Source organism: Cyprinus carpio, chromosome A20 (assembly GCF_018340385.1).
Source record: "Cyprinus carpio isolate SPL01 chromosome A20, ASM1834038v1, whole genome shotgun sequence".
Classification (NCBI taxonomy): Eukaryota; Metazoa; Chordata; class Actinopteri; order Cypriniformes; family Cyprinidae; genus Cyprinus; species Cyprinus carpio.
Window position 1 is genome coordinate 18,645,130 of NC_056591.1, and position 14,096 is coordinate 18,659,225.

General features: G+C 36.3%; 2 protein-coding genes across 6 annotated transcripts; both read right to left on the reverse strand.

The window, feature by feature from the left end:
- Positions 1 to 23: 23 nt before the first annotated feature.
- On the reverse strand, positions 24 to 5,925 carry LOC109104584 (zinc finger protein 395-like). Of its 4 annotated transcripts, none has more exons than XM_042777959.1 (10): positions 5,775 to 5,925; positions 4,327 to 4,441; positions 4,076 to 4,227; positions 3,731 to 3,840; positions 2,625 to 2,824; positions 2,410 to 2,510; positions 1,982 to 2,222; positions 1,510 to 1,599; positions 1,296 to 1,414; positions 24 to 1,060 (listed from the first exon to the last, which is right to left on the reverse strand). In XM_042777959.1, the coding sequence occupies exons 2-10, from the start codon at positions 4,393 to 4,395 to the stop codon at positions 949 to 951; spliced, it is 1,194 nt and encodes a 397-aa protein (XP_042633893.1). In that variant the 5' UTR covers positions 4,396 to 4,441; positions 5,775 to 5,925; the 3' UTR covers positions 24 to 948. The 4 variants fall into 4 exon arrangements, with proteins under 4 accessions (XP_042633893.1, XP_042633895.1, XP_042633894.1 ...); XM_042777961.1 differs by lacking the exon at positions 5,775 to 5,925 and adding an exon at positions 4,719 to 4,865; XM_042777960.1 differs by lacking the exon at positions 5,775 to 5,925 and adding an exon at positions 4,704 to 4,858.
- A 2,548-nt stretch (positions 5,926 to 8,473) lies between these two features.
- On the reverse strand, positions 8,474 to 12,358 carry LOC109108760. 2 transcript variants are annotated; one of them, XM_042777964.1, is made up of 4 exons: positions 12,100 to 12,358; positions 11,511 to 11,681; positions 11,008 to 11,083; positions 8,474 to 9,069 (listed from the first exon to the last, which is right to left on the reverse strand). In XM_042777964.1, the coding sequence occupies exons 2-4, from the start codon at positions 11,639 to 11,641 to the stop codon at positions 8,641 to 8,643; spliced, it is 636 nt and encodes a 211-aa protein (XP_042633898.1). In that variant the 5' UTR covers positions 11,642 to 11,681; positions 12,100 to 12,358; the 3' UTR covers positions 8,474 to 8,640. The 2 variants fall into 2 exon arrangements, with proteins under 2 accessions (XP_042633898.1, XP_042633899.1); XM_042777965.1 differs by lacking the exon at positions 12,100 to 12,358 and having other exon boundaries at positions 11,511 to 12,062.
- Between the last annotated feature and the right edge of the window lie 1,738 nt (positions 12,359 to 14,096).

The window sequence follows — 14,096 nt, forward strand, 5'->3', positions numbered from 1 at the left end:
AATGCACACAAAAGGCCAATAAAATAATTGTACGATTGTTCTTGTTATTTGTCATGCACAAAAGACAAGCTTTTGAAAATTACAAATTTTATCTTGTGTCTTTTTAATCATACATCTCTTTTTTTTTTTTTTCAATATGATGTTACACTTTCAAATCCTTTTAGATGTTCCCAAGGAGATGTTCAGTATTGTACAAGACCTTAACACTTTTTGGAAGGATGACAAGAAACATACAAAAGGAAACAAGCCCAATCCTATTCTATGGGCAATATTCAGTCAAGCTCCCTTTAACTTTTTGCAATAGCACTTTGGTATTCAATCAAAAGGTTATAGCTGCACTTTTATCGCCATCAGACAACATACTGTAGTCACTGATGTGGCCCACATTCACTCATCACCACTGTAGCTTTATATCTGGCAGTTTAGACTGATTAGGAAGCGTTATGGCATACGACCTTAGTCAAACCTTGCGAAACTCAAAAGTTGTGACTAAATTCAGAGTAAATGTGTAGAAAAAAAAAGACAATACATGACATTACACTGTTACACCTTTCAGGCTAACCAAACAGCAACAGAAAAACATCATGAAAATGCTCAAAGCAATACAATGTCCACAGTATACAAAAATCAACAATCACTTAAATATCTCAGGTATGGATGAAGTGCAGGACTGGGGTTGAAAAACACCTCGATCAGATACAGGATTACACTTTAGTCTCGTGAGAGGACAGAATTCAACTTTGAGGGGTTGGGATCCTACTACTCCACAGTCTCGACAGCTAGTACCAGCGTTCACTTTGTGGGAAAACATAACAAAACACTTTTAATTCTAGTAGGAAAACAAACAAAAAAGGTAGAAAAGTGAAAAGATGGGTCCTCTACAGTGCAGGGCATAGTTGGAGGAAAGAAAGAAAATGGAGATTCTTCCATGTCTCCTAAAGTCTTTTATTAGTCTGGGAAACGTTGACAGGCTTTCTTCCAGCGGCAGGCGGTGCACCATTGGTCCCTACGCTCCACGCCATACACTTTTCGGCACTTTTTGGCCTCACCTCGGCCCTTCCTAAAGGACAAAAAAATAGAATAAATATATTTTGAAAATATTTAAATGTAAAGTTATCTTATTTCTGCATGATATAACTTTTAAAAATGACTTTTGTGGAGTAACATAAGGCAGAGTGATCAGTCATATTAATATTTGTGACTTCAAAACATCCCATTAACAGAAATATATCTTTGCTTAAGAGATCTTTTTCTTAACTTCAGAGGGCAGCATTTAACTAAGCATGGCCAAATACCTGAATGAACAGTGCCCTCTGGAGGGAGATGCGCTCATGGTCTGTGATCTGGTGGGGGCGCTGTTCCTCTGTAGCCACTGCTCTCCAACACTCACTGACCGGCTGCGAGAGGCTGAAATCTACAGATCAACACAGTAATAAAAGGACAGATGGGATAAAGTCTTTTAAAATGCTGCACCTATGATGTTAAGTGCTTTTGGAGAGGTGGACCAACCTGAGGTTTCTGCTGGACATCACCAGAAGGGGACCAGCTACAAAAGGTGGGAGAGCCTGGAGAGACCATCACCTGAACGGGTGTGCAGGCCTGCAGAAAACAACATAGAGATGTGAAAAACAAAACAAACTTTAACATCGCAATTTTTTTTTTTTTTTACAAGATTTCGTTTAATCTGTTCATCATAAAAAGCCATTGTGTCTCTTCAAAAGACTTGGATTAAACTGCCCGAGTCATATGCATTTGTTTTTAGAATGCCTTTATTACCTTTTTGGATCATTTTGGTTACCTGGACTTTCAATTGATTTATTGTATTTTTTGATGTTTTTTTTTAAATAATTTTTGTGGGTTTGAAATGACATGAACTACGAGGGTGAACTATACCTTTAATTTCAAAACCGTTTCAGATTATAATTATTTTATTATTATTTTGAGAGTAGCATCATTAATCATTATTTCATCTGATCAGTACCTGATAGAGATGTTCAGTGTGGATCTGCCACACGCTGCTTGGAGCTGATTGGCTGAGTGGGCTTGACTGGACTGGAGCATCTTGGTGTCCTGGGGTGGATTGGCTTTGTGTGGAGCTGCAGGAGGTCCAGGCCCCGCTAGAAAAGGATGGAGCAGGAGATGGAGGTGCAGTTTCCTCATCTTCAGAGGAGACCTCTGTGTAGTAGAAGTCTTCCTCCCTCTGCGACTGCTCTGAGCCCCCACTGTTTGAGAGAAAACAAAATAAAGGGAAAAAATAAAACACATTATTTGTAAGCCTAGTAAATTATGTTTTTTTTTTTGTATTGTTTTTTTTTTATAATTAATAATGGCTTTGATTGATTATGGTTGATTAATTTCCTTTGTGCCAGCTGGATTGTTCCAAGAGTTACTGTGTGAGGACACACTCACCCCAGGTGAAGAATGCGAATGTGCCGTTTCATTCCAACCCGGGATGTCAGCACTTTCCCACAGCCAGGCCACAGACACCTGTATGCTCCCCTGCTCAAGCTCTGTAAATGAGAAAGAAAAACAAAGAGTGACTCACATGCATTTTTAAAGCATCAGCTTAAAAGGCTGTCTATTCACCCTCAGGTCCAGCAGACTGACAGTCTTCTCATTCTCACCTTGCACCTCCTGGCCTTCGGCTCCTCACATGCAGCTTCGTCCAGCTCCATGTGCAGTCCTTCATCGGTCGGTTGGTCCAGGCTTCTGTCCATCTCAGTGACTGATGGAGAAGGGGCTGGGCTGACACTGCCATGGTCCCAGCTCCAGTAACCACTGCTGCCGCTGTCAGACAACTCACCTCCGCAACACTCCATGTCCCCTATAATCACAGACAAAAAAGGGAAAGTGTGAATAACCATACAATTGCTAAATTAACGGTTGAATAAAAAATATAATCATCTTATAATTACGTTAAATTAAAAAGTTTAATTAATAAAACTAATTATTAATATTATTACGTTAATACCACAGAATTAAAAAAATTAAAATTATTTATTAACTGAGAGTGTAAATTTAAAGTGAAGTTAATAGTTTAAAAAAATATTTGACTGACAGTAATTCATTAATTGCTTAATTAATTGGTAAATTAATTGTTGGATTGCATGTTGGACTGTATAATTATTTAATCTATAATAATTAAATATTCATATAGTTTAATAAGTTTATAATTAAAGTGAAATTAATAAAAAAAAAAATGAAAGAGCGAGTTGCAAAATAAATCATTAGGCTGTGTGTTATAATGTATAATAAAAATATAAACATTAAATAAGTTTATAATTAAAAAGAAATTAATTAAAACCATATAATTGCTAAAATAACTGTTGGGTTGTGTTTTATGCGGTTTTATAAAATATATAATATAATAATTAAAGAATTACATAATTATATGAGTGCATAATTAAAAAGTGAAATAATAAAACATACAAAAATTGAAAGATTGACAAAACCACAGAATTGCTAAATTAATTGCTGGGCTGTGTTATACTAGATCATAAAAAAATATATAATAAGTATATAATTAAAAATTAAAATTAATAACAAAAACTTCTGAAAGAGCAAAAAATAAATAAACAAAAGGTCACTAGATAAACAAACAGATACTAGATTCTATCTAAAATCTGATGAGACTTTGTTTAAAATAAACTGTCTGCACTAGTTTGTCCAGCATACACTACAAATTGTTCAGTGTTTGGCAAGGTGTGGTTTGCAAAAGAAACCAGTTCACCTGTTAGGAGGTCCCTCTGCGGGGGGCTTTGGACCACTGGACTGGTGCAGGACAGACTGGTGAGCACCATAGCAGCCATGATCTCATCCATCTCCACCGACTCAGGACTTCTAAAATAAGGTAGAGAGTAAAAACTGTTTGTTACATCACAAGTCTACATTACACTGCATTACACATGCAGTAAGAACATAATACCCACAATAACATTTCACCTTTATCACACAATATCTGTACAGTAATTCTGCTCTAACAGACTTAGGTGCAGTCTAAAGTGAAGAAGGGTTTGTATTATATTATATTTAGAAGACAACAAACTAAATGGATGAAATGGATCTGAAGGTTAACCTGTAAGGTAAGTCCACACCAGAAGACCGTGGGAAGGATAAAAGGTTTGTTTGCTGTGTGTTTCCATCGGCTGACCACTCTGTCCCAGGTCCTGCATTCAGCTTCCTCTGCACACCCTGCCCTTCTCCTTGCCCACAACACTGCATGTAGACCTGCAGGATTGTAAACAATCAGTCACATACAGACGATCCACCTTTCCATCTTCCATGAATAAGTTACAGGGGCTATATACCATTTATTATGATACATACCAACCCGTCCTGTCCTTCTGTGCACATCGATATCGTGTCCAGTCCTGCTCTGGATCCCACCGCTGCCATGCTGTCTCTCAGCTAAACAGTCGGCGTTGGCTCTCCGCACAAAAAGCTACAAAGCAGGGAAAAGCATGTTAAAACACAGTACATGTTTTAATCTTAACGCCAAGCAGGCTTATAACAACTCACAAGCTCAGCGATTGCGCCACGAGGCCATGAAAACGTGCAAAATAATAAATAATTAATTAAATTTACAAGCAACACCCCCTATTAAATCCTAAAGCACTTATACGAGACTTTTAGTGTAAATTAATTACTCATATTGTGGGATTTACATGAAAACGACAACAATGTGATGTAACAATCAAAAATACCTTTATCGAACTCACGCGATAGATTTATGCATGCAGATAAGCAGCGCAGTCGGATATTGCTCGGTACCTTTACTTTTTTTTAGGGCAACACACCCCCTGACTGTGAGCCTCTCAGATACTGTAACTCCGGATTTAGGAAGTGAAATCATTGGGAGATCCAAATCCAGCAACGGAATTAGGATTCAATTTAGTGACTCGAGTGTTTAGAATCCATTCACTAAAAAGATTCGTTCACTGGTCCTCTCTGTAAGTACTGTTGGATACACTGTAGGCGAGTCTTTTATTAGTGACTCAATGAATCATTCACTCAACCAGTTCGTTAGAAACCACCAATACGATCTCTATTGCATTTTCATCTATTTTGACAAAATACCATCAATTTGAATTGCGACTTTTTGTTTTTTTTTAATGTATTTAGCAACTCATATTCGCCTTTACACTTATGTGTTGATTCTCGTCTTGATCACAGCTGACAGAAAATTAGATGCTTGTTGAGAGCCTATCATTCACACAAAGCCAAAGCCTACAGGCTTGCCAAAAATGCAAACATTTGCATTTTCTTCCGGAAATACTATTTTAGTTTGAATATTCGAAACAGCTAAATTAAACTGTGCCAATTGTTTAATCCAGCTCCATACTTTAGCTGGGACTCTCGTAATGGGCGTTCACATCCAGCAAAAAACAACCTTCCCACTGTGGGCGGAAGCTGTGCTCCGATTGGCTGACCCGGTTCCCCGAAAGACACACCTTCGCCAAACAACGTGTGCGTACACGAGTTTCTGCTCAACCCCCGTTAATGTACACAATCCAATAGGCAAAACAACAGACAGTTGCAATGCAATAAATCAAGTTTGTGCACATTACTCTTCAAAATGCAGATATAAAAACCTATTAAACCGCATGCATTCACTAGCCACACTAAAAGAGTTAGGAGGTAGGATTAAAATCAGAGTCCACATAAACACCGTCAACATGATTATAGTAGGAAAAGTCTGTAAACATGCAATAAATTAGATACCTTCAATATTTGTCATACCGGCACTAAAAAACCGGCGTGTTTAATGATTTTACCTTGAATGTTTTCGCAGGGAGAGATGCCGATGTCTGTTGCTCACCCGCGCTTCTCTGCCGTCAGTCAGTCGGGGGGGGCTGTGCGTCGCGCTAGCGCAGTTTACGTGCCCTCAGTTACTCCGTTATGCCAATGACAGCTGCTTACTGCAACATCTCAAAGTCTTGTTTATATAGCTTCAATATTCATAGTATTACCACATTATTTTGCACTGTGCGGAGTTTATTTATTGTATTTTTACCTTTATGGTGCCTGATGCTGAAAATGTGTTTTCTTTACCAAGAAAAGTGGCAAGATGAAAACCACTATTTTCTGTTTCACACTTTCACATATCATCTTGATGTATTAAATGCATCTGAATAATTTCCATCTAAAAGCACATGGAGATTTACCGGTACTATGAATTACAGAACCGCTTTACTGACGAGATGCGCATGACAATCACATGCGATTTATCGTGCAGCCCTTGTTTGTTGATCACAAAGAGTGTGTTCAAAGCGCCGCCATGTCTAGAGTGCCTGGAATGGTGCGCTGTGATTGGTTATAAATAGTGTGGTACTTTATTATCATGATTTAAGAAAATAAGATAATAAAAAAGGGTTATTATTACTGCTTCTCCTGTAATATTGTTCAGTTGCACCTTGTTTGTTTTTTAACTCAAAATGGAAACATAAAAAATAATGTATTATGGGTCAAATAATAGTTTCATTTTTTTAGTTAAAAAATATAGCTTTTATTTTCAATGTGATATACATGATAAAAAGTATTCCACAATTATAATTTCATTTTTTATTAATATGTGTGTGTGTGTGTGTGTGTAGGCAGACAGACAGGCAGACCCCCTTTAAGTTAACATAACCACAGTTTGTTGCTTTGCAGTCTGAAATGTTTTTGTTTTATCCAGCTGTATTTACTATAACATCCAAGTGAAAGATATAGCACCACAAAAAATAAATAAAAAACAGAATCACTGAATCGTCTTTTTGAAAAAAAGCATCAACCCCTCCTAAAAATAACTTGTAAACTCAGCTGTGGTCATTTTGATTAGCTCAGCTTTCCTGGAACATTTCAGTCCTTGGCAGTGCATCTGAAGCAAACAATCAACTATGGGTGGCAAGGCACTGTCAAAACATCTCTGGGAAAAGTTGTGGACAGGCACAAGTCAGGAGATAGATACAAAACAAAATTCAAAGGTTTTATCAATGCCTAGAAGCACAGTGAAGTCTATTATTAAGAAGTGGAAGCTAATTTGGCACAGCACAGATCCTCCCTGGATCAGGACGTCACTCCAAACTAGATGAAAGAGCCATGAGGAAACTGGTCAGAGAGAATACCAAGAGGCCTACAGCAATGCTGAAGCAGTTGCAGGAATTTATGACAAAGAGTGGTCATTGTGTGCATGTGACAACACTATCACAAATTCTCCACAAATGTAGCTTGTATGGGAGCGCTGCAAGAAAAAAGCCACTCTTCAAGAAAGGCCACATGCAGTCACGACTGAGCTTTGCCAAAACACACCTTGAAGATTCTGAGGCAGATGAGATTAATTAATTTTTTTATAAAATTATTTGGCATCTGTCTGGCAGAAATCCAATACAGCTCACCATCCACATAACACCACTTATACAGTAAAGCATGGATGTTTCTCTGCAGCAGGTACTGGAACTCTTGTCAGGATAGACAGAAAAATGGATGGGGCAAAATACCATCAAATTCTTGAGGAAAATCTGCTGCCCTCTGCCAGAAAGTTGTCAATGGGAAGAAGGTTTACCTTCCAACATGACAATGACCCAAAACACAGAGCAAAACTGAGCACACAGTGGTTAAAGGAGAAAAAGGTGAATGTCCTTGCATGGCCTAGTCAGAACCCAGACTTAAAAAAAAACCCCATTGAAAATCTGTGGAATGACTTGAAGACTATAGTCCACAAATGGTCACCATCAAATTGAACTGAACTTGAGCAGTTCTGCAAACAAGAGTGGGCAAATTTTGCAAACTCTAGATGTGCAAAGTTAGTAGAGACAGAGACATTTCCCAACAGACTAAAGGCTGTAATTAAAGCAAAAGGTGGTTCAACAAAATACTGACACAAGGGCGTGATCCTTTTTCCAACTCAGTGATTCTGTATTTTTTTCTGACATGTTGGTGTTATATCTTTCACTTGGATGATACTAAACTGTGCCTGTCTTCATTTCAGGCTGCAAAGCAACAAAATGTGATTAAAGGGGAGTGATTCTTTTTTTACACCCACTGTATATATAGATAGATGATAGCAATGTAGTATTAATGCATAATTATTTGCTTGCAGTATTATTTTAAGTAATTCTAAGTTAATTGTCCAGTTTAGACAGCATTCTGCAGTTTCCAGAGCAGTCCACTGACATGTCACCTTTCACCTACATCATTTGGTCTGTTTCTTAAATATTCAGCATTGTGTATTTGCAACAGACATTTGGAAGAAAGCGTTCATCATGTAATGATGTCTGGGGATTATAAGCTTTCTTCTGTCGGTGGCCGTGCCCAACGGTCTTCATCCTCCAATAGGGATTTTAGGTCTGGAGAGCACAAGCATGTTGGGTTTCAGTCTCTGAATCCAGTCTGGGTATTGGCCCAAGCCACTGTGTCATATGACTCACTCTGACCTACAATAACCCAGACACGGTTGGCTTCCTTTATAGTTTTAAATGAAGTTGTGGCAATGTAAGAATGTATATATTTATTAGTTCACATGATAAATAGCAATAAATACAAGAATATTTATTGTTAACAACATGTTTATATGTGTTGCGTGTTTGTTTTATAAGGCTTGCAAAATATGAATAAATACAAATAATGCATTGAAAATCAAAACATTGCCCTTTCGTCATACTAGAAATGTTTGTCTGGAATGGGAGGAACAGTCTCCTTAGCAATATCACTCATATCAACCACAGTATCTGTATCAGATAGAGGTGTTATGTTCTTCTGACTTTTGGTTTTCCAGTTCACTGCAGCATAGACAGCAGTCGGTTCTGAGTTGGTCAAATGTTGAGGTAAAGCATCAGGCTGCTCCACTGCCTGCTTATTTACTGGTTTGTTGAGGGCTGAGACAGAGTGATTATCATCAGGCTTTGTCATTGCTTGGGAAGGGCTCTCATTCTCCCCGTCAGGTTTGTCAGATGGAGGCTGTAAAGGAGGCTCACTAATGCACTCATAAGGATTTTCCTCATTCAGTTCAGCCTCCACGAATGAGTATATATGATCAGTTAGATCCTTGGCATCTGGCATATATTCAACACTCTGGGGCTCAGGTAGTTTCTGTAATAAGGACATTAGTTTGTGAGAATATTAGTTTATTTATTAATTTTTTTTTCATGTCACATACTATGACTTTTATGCTGGTCCTATTAAAAAAACAAACCTTTTTTAAAATCATTATTAGCTTTCTCTATCTGCTTTCCATTAAAGTGTAATTTCCTTTAGAAGATTAATCCAGTAACTATCTGGAAATTACTTATCTTCTCTTGCTGATTCACTGCAATTTACCACTAAATGATTTTAATTAACCATAATAGGATAGATATGGTTCAATAGTGTAATGCAAACGCTCTCATAGCAGGAAAAAGTGAGTTGTCTTCATCTTAAAGCAAATTGTCAATGGTCATCCACTATTCAGCATTAGCTTTGAATTCAGTATATGCTAGTGTCAAATAAAGAATTATTTCTGCACAATCTAACCCTTGAAATGATTATTGTTGCTGTAACCTAATGAACCAGGTTGATTTGGTCATATTAAAGGGATACTCCACCCCAAAATGAAAATTAATCATTTACCCCCACATATTTTGGATGAAAACCAGGAAGCTTGTGACTGTCCCACAGACTGCCAAGTAAAATGCACTGTCAAGGTCCAGAAAAGTATGAAAAGCATTGTTAGAATAGTCCATCTGCCATCAGCGGTTCAATCATAATGTTATGAAGCGACGACAATACTTTTTGTATGCGAATAAAACAAAAATAATGACTTTATTCAACAATTTGTCTCCTCTGTGTCACTCCACATCAGCGTAGCGCCATTTTGGAGAATTTGTCGTCGCTTCATAACATTACGGTTGAACCACTGATGGCAGATGGACTATTCTGATGATGCTTTTCATACTTTTCTAGACCTTGACAGTGCATTTTACTTGGCACTTAATGGGACAGTCACAGGCCTCCCGGTTTTCATCTAAAATATCTTAAATTGTGTTCCGAAGATAAACAAAGCTTTTATGGGTTTGGAACGACATGGGGGTAAGTGATTAATGACAAAATTTTCATTTTGGGGTAGATAATACCTTTAAAGACATTTACATTTTCAGCAATTTACATTTGCTGAAAATGTACTCACCTTTAGGCCATCAAAGATGTAGATGAGTTTATGTCTTCATCAGAACAGATTTGGAGAATTATCTCAAAGAAAAACATTTCTTGCTCATCAATAGATCGAGTAGTTCACCAATGAATGCAGTGAATGGGTGCCGTTAGAATAAGCATTCAAACAGCTGATAAAAACATCAAAATAATCCACAAGCAGCAAGTAATGTAAATAATCCACAAGCTCTGTGTTTGTTATACACAAATCCATCACTAAGACATTTTTAACTATTGCTTCTGGCTAGAATACAAGTCCTCTAAACATAATATTGCTTACTCCATAGAAAAAGTAATCTCGTCTGAATCAGGAGAGATATATGCACAGATCAAGCATCATTTACAACCAAAAACAGTCCAAAACAGTTCACAGTCACAGGTGGAAGCATTATTATGGATTATGGACTGCTATCGCCAGAAGCGATGGTTTAAAGTTAGAACACTTTAATTAATTGATGCACTGGAGTCGTGTGAATTGCTTGTGGATTATTGTGATGTTTTTATTAGCTGTTTGAACTCTCATTAGGATGGCAACCATTCACTGCAGAGGATCCATTGGTGAGAAAGTGATTTAATGCTAAATTTCTCCAAATCTGTTCTGATGAAGAAACAAACTCGTCTATGAAATTTTCAGCAAATTTTACATTTTGGGAGTTAATTATTCCTTGAACAAAACCAAGAAATTTAGATGTTGTCACGTGAAGCACATTTTTTAACCAACCTGGGCATTTTTTACAGTATACTTTAACAGTGAACAATAATCTATTGAAGCAATAGCAAAGAGTAATACTAATTTATATATTGCATTTTGAATATGTGTTTTGTGTTATATCAGTCGCTTACATTTTGTTGAGGTGCCGATGGAATATTTGTTTTCTCTCGTCTGTGCAAATGTCTGGGTGAAACACTGTCAGACATACTGGAGACAAAAGGAAAAACACTATATCAAATGTGACAGATATACAGTAGCATCCACCTTGCATCCTTTTTATTTTCCTGATATTTTTTGCATGGTGTCTGCATGCAAAGTGATCTTATCAATCCACCTTTGTGGTTTACATAAACTCAAAGGTACTGGAGTTGATAAACAGGTCTGTAGTTTTCTTACAATAACACAAACATCAATGTTATTCATGTTGCGTGACTTGTGCGCTTGGTGACTTGTGCTTCTGAACCTGTCATTGCACATTCCACCCATTTACTCACAGCATTCTGTTACAATCACTCCCTTCTCCTGGGTGTGTTTTGAATCAGCACAAGATGTGATAATGACCAAACTCCTAAATATGCATATAAATATAGGCCTATATAAAAAAAAAGAAAAAAAGAGACCATGAAAGACTTACCTGAAACAGCTTGTACAAAGGCTGTAGACTGTGACATAAATAATGATGAAGATGGCTGACACGATGCTAATCTGAAGGGAGGAAGAACAACCTGATAACCAGGTGATCAGACCCTCCTCAACAGGAGCCATCACTCTTCATACAGTTTCTGTAATGACTGAACTGGAAGAACTGAAGGAAAGTAAAATAAATAATCTGTAACAGTTGATATTCTCAATGAGATGAAAGCGAATACAATGTAAGCAGTTATTACGGCTGTCACAAACACGATGACTACACAGGTGAGTACTTGTACAAGTCACACCTTCTTTCCTGTTAACACAGACTGGTGTTGCTGCAATGTTAAGCATAGTACTATTTTAAAAGGAGACGCAGTAGCGGTTGAAAATTAATGTAAAAATAAAAGTAGAAATATTCAAATATTAAGAGGTAATACCAAAAACAGTTAAGCATATACATCTTTCAAACAAATATTCATGCTCTGATATTGTACATCATCTGTATGTGTGAGATTTTTCATAAACTAACATCCATAAACAGCCTTCTTCTATCAGTCTGCCAAAAAGAATGAAAGAGAATGTCCCCTTACCTTTGACCTCAGCTACACGATCCTAGATCACCCATCATCATCTGGTCTCTACTAGCAGCAACACACTGATCCAACAGGGATTTGACAGAGTCACACTTCCTCATTCTGGATTCCTGTCACTCCAGTGCCTAATCCATACATCCCTTAAAACAAACCACTTCATTTGCATACTTATTCAGTTAGCTTAGTTGTTTATTTTTAACAATGAAGTATAATTTCTCAATTCTTATTTAGATTTTATATATAAATATGGTTAGTTCTGTTTTGAATGATATCTTAATTTAAACACACAACTAATTTAAAAAAAAAAAAAAAGTTTCAGTTCATGAATGGAACACTGCTGCCTCCTAACGTACAGAGGATGTATGATCAACTGTATTGTTGCACAAAATTACTGTTCTGATGCACTGGAAATGACATTCGAAATAAACTTTTTTTTTTACATACAAATAATAAGTCTCATTCAACTTGCTTAACTAAAATCAAAACTTACCGAATATTTATTACATGGATTTTAATTAGGGCTGTCACGAGTACCCTAACTCGATTTTTAAAAATCTTTGTTTGCATCTGCAAAATACCGGAAGTGGCGCTGTGGCATATTCAATGGACGATAATCCATGAAATGCATTATATAACGTTTTCCAAGGCTGCATGATATATTAAACCCATTTTAAAAGCATAACGCTATTGTGAATTCACAGACGCTACGACTCAGTTAAATAAATATATGCGCTCGTGCGTGTCAGAACGGCTCCGTTCACAGTAAATGCTGCTCCACACAAACTGTTATCATTTTTACAGGTGTGGAGCATCTCAAACTCCCTCTCTGCATATTGTTGTGAGTTTGGGTTTTTTGTATATTTTTTTTAGTTTGGGTTTGTTTATACATTTAATCAGATATGTAAGGTAAATTATTTATAAACCTAGGCAAATAAAGGAGAATGCATCAATTTCTCAATATAATAACGGTTCATTGCGATTTCAAAATAAAGGTTTAAACCCTCGCTCTGAGTTTATACGTTTTGATGTCCACACATTCAATAAATTACAGTGGGCTGTAGCATTTCTTTCGTAAATGTTTTTTCCAAATATTAAAGATTAAGTGGACATTTGAATTAAATGTGGTTTAGTCAAACAAGGTTTAGATCGCGCTGGAAAGTAAAAACAATCATTAGACCGTTGGCGCACTCTGCAAGCATTAGTTATGAAGTGTTATATATACACTAGCATTAACATTACATTCCTGTTTATAATATATTATGCATTTTACCAGTTTTATTCAATAAAACCATATGAAATCTTGCTTTTGATGCTTTATTTGAATTAATTATTGTTATTAAATTATTATAACTATTATGACTCATTGCTATTATATATGTATTTTAAGTAATTTTAAAGGCTATTATTTGCTTGGGTCTATTTTGATTACCAAAACACACACACACACACACACACACACACACACACACACACATATATATATATATATATATATATATATATATATATATATATACATATATATATATATCGGATTACTCGATTAATCGTCAGAATAATGGACCGATTACTCTGTTACCAAAATAATCGTTAGTGACAGCCCTAGTTTTAATGTAAACATTTATTAAAGTACAAAGGAATTTTTGTTTAAACACCAGGGTTTAACTAAGGTTGAAATTATTTGTTATTAAATAAATATGTTATCAGTGTTGCAAATATGTTATTATTAAATACATTTGTTATCAATGTACCATTTTTTTAATCCCAGTGATTTGTTGCTTTACATTATTTAAATCCTAAAACTTTATTTTTCTCTATAGTTTTAAATCAGATTTTGACTACCAGATTTTCAATGTGGTCCTAGACTACGGGACCCCATAGTATATAACAGCACACCCTTACAACAAAGTATTTAAGCAGGGCATTTTTGTTCAGGCTTGCAGATGGTATTTTGAATTTATGAAGAGAGTATATATATATAATAGATAATGTTC

Bases quoted from the DNA above. Each gene is read 5' to 3' on its own strand.
- LOC109104584 (XM_042777959.1), bottom strand. From the start codon at position 4,395: ATGGCAGCGGTGGGATCCAGAGCAGGACTGGACACGATATCGATGTGC. The intron at 1,600-1,981 runs GTACTGATCAGA...TGTTTTCTGCAG, and splicing joins ACACTGAACATCTCTATCAG to GCCTGCACACCCGTTCAGGT. The intron at 1,415-1,509 runs GTTGGTCCACCT...GTTGATCTGTAG, and splicing joins ATGTCCAGCAGAAACCTCAG to ATTTCAGCCTCTCGCAGCCG.
- LOC109108760 (XM_042777964.1), bottom strand. From the start codon at position 11,641: ATGGCTCCTGTTGAGGAGGGTCTGATCACCTGGTTATCAGGTTGTTCT. The intron at 11,084-11,510 runs GTAAGTCTTTCA...TTTTGTCTCCAG, and splicing joins CTTTGTACAAGCTGTTTCAG to TATGTCTGACAGTGTTTCAC. The intron at 9,070-11,007 runs GTAAGCGACTGA...TCCTTATTACAG, and splicing joins CATCGGCACCTCAACAAAAT to AAACTACCTGAGCCCCAGAG.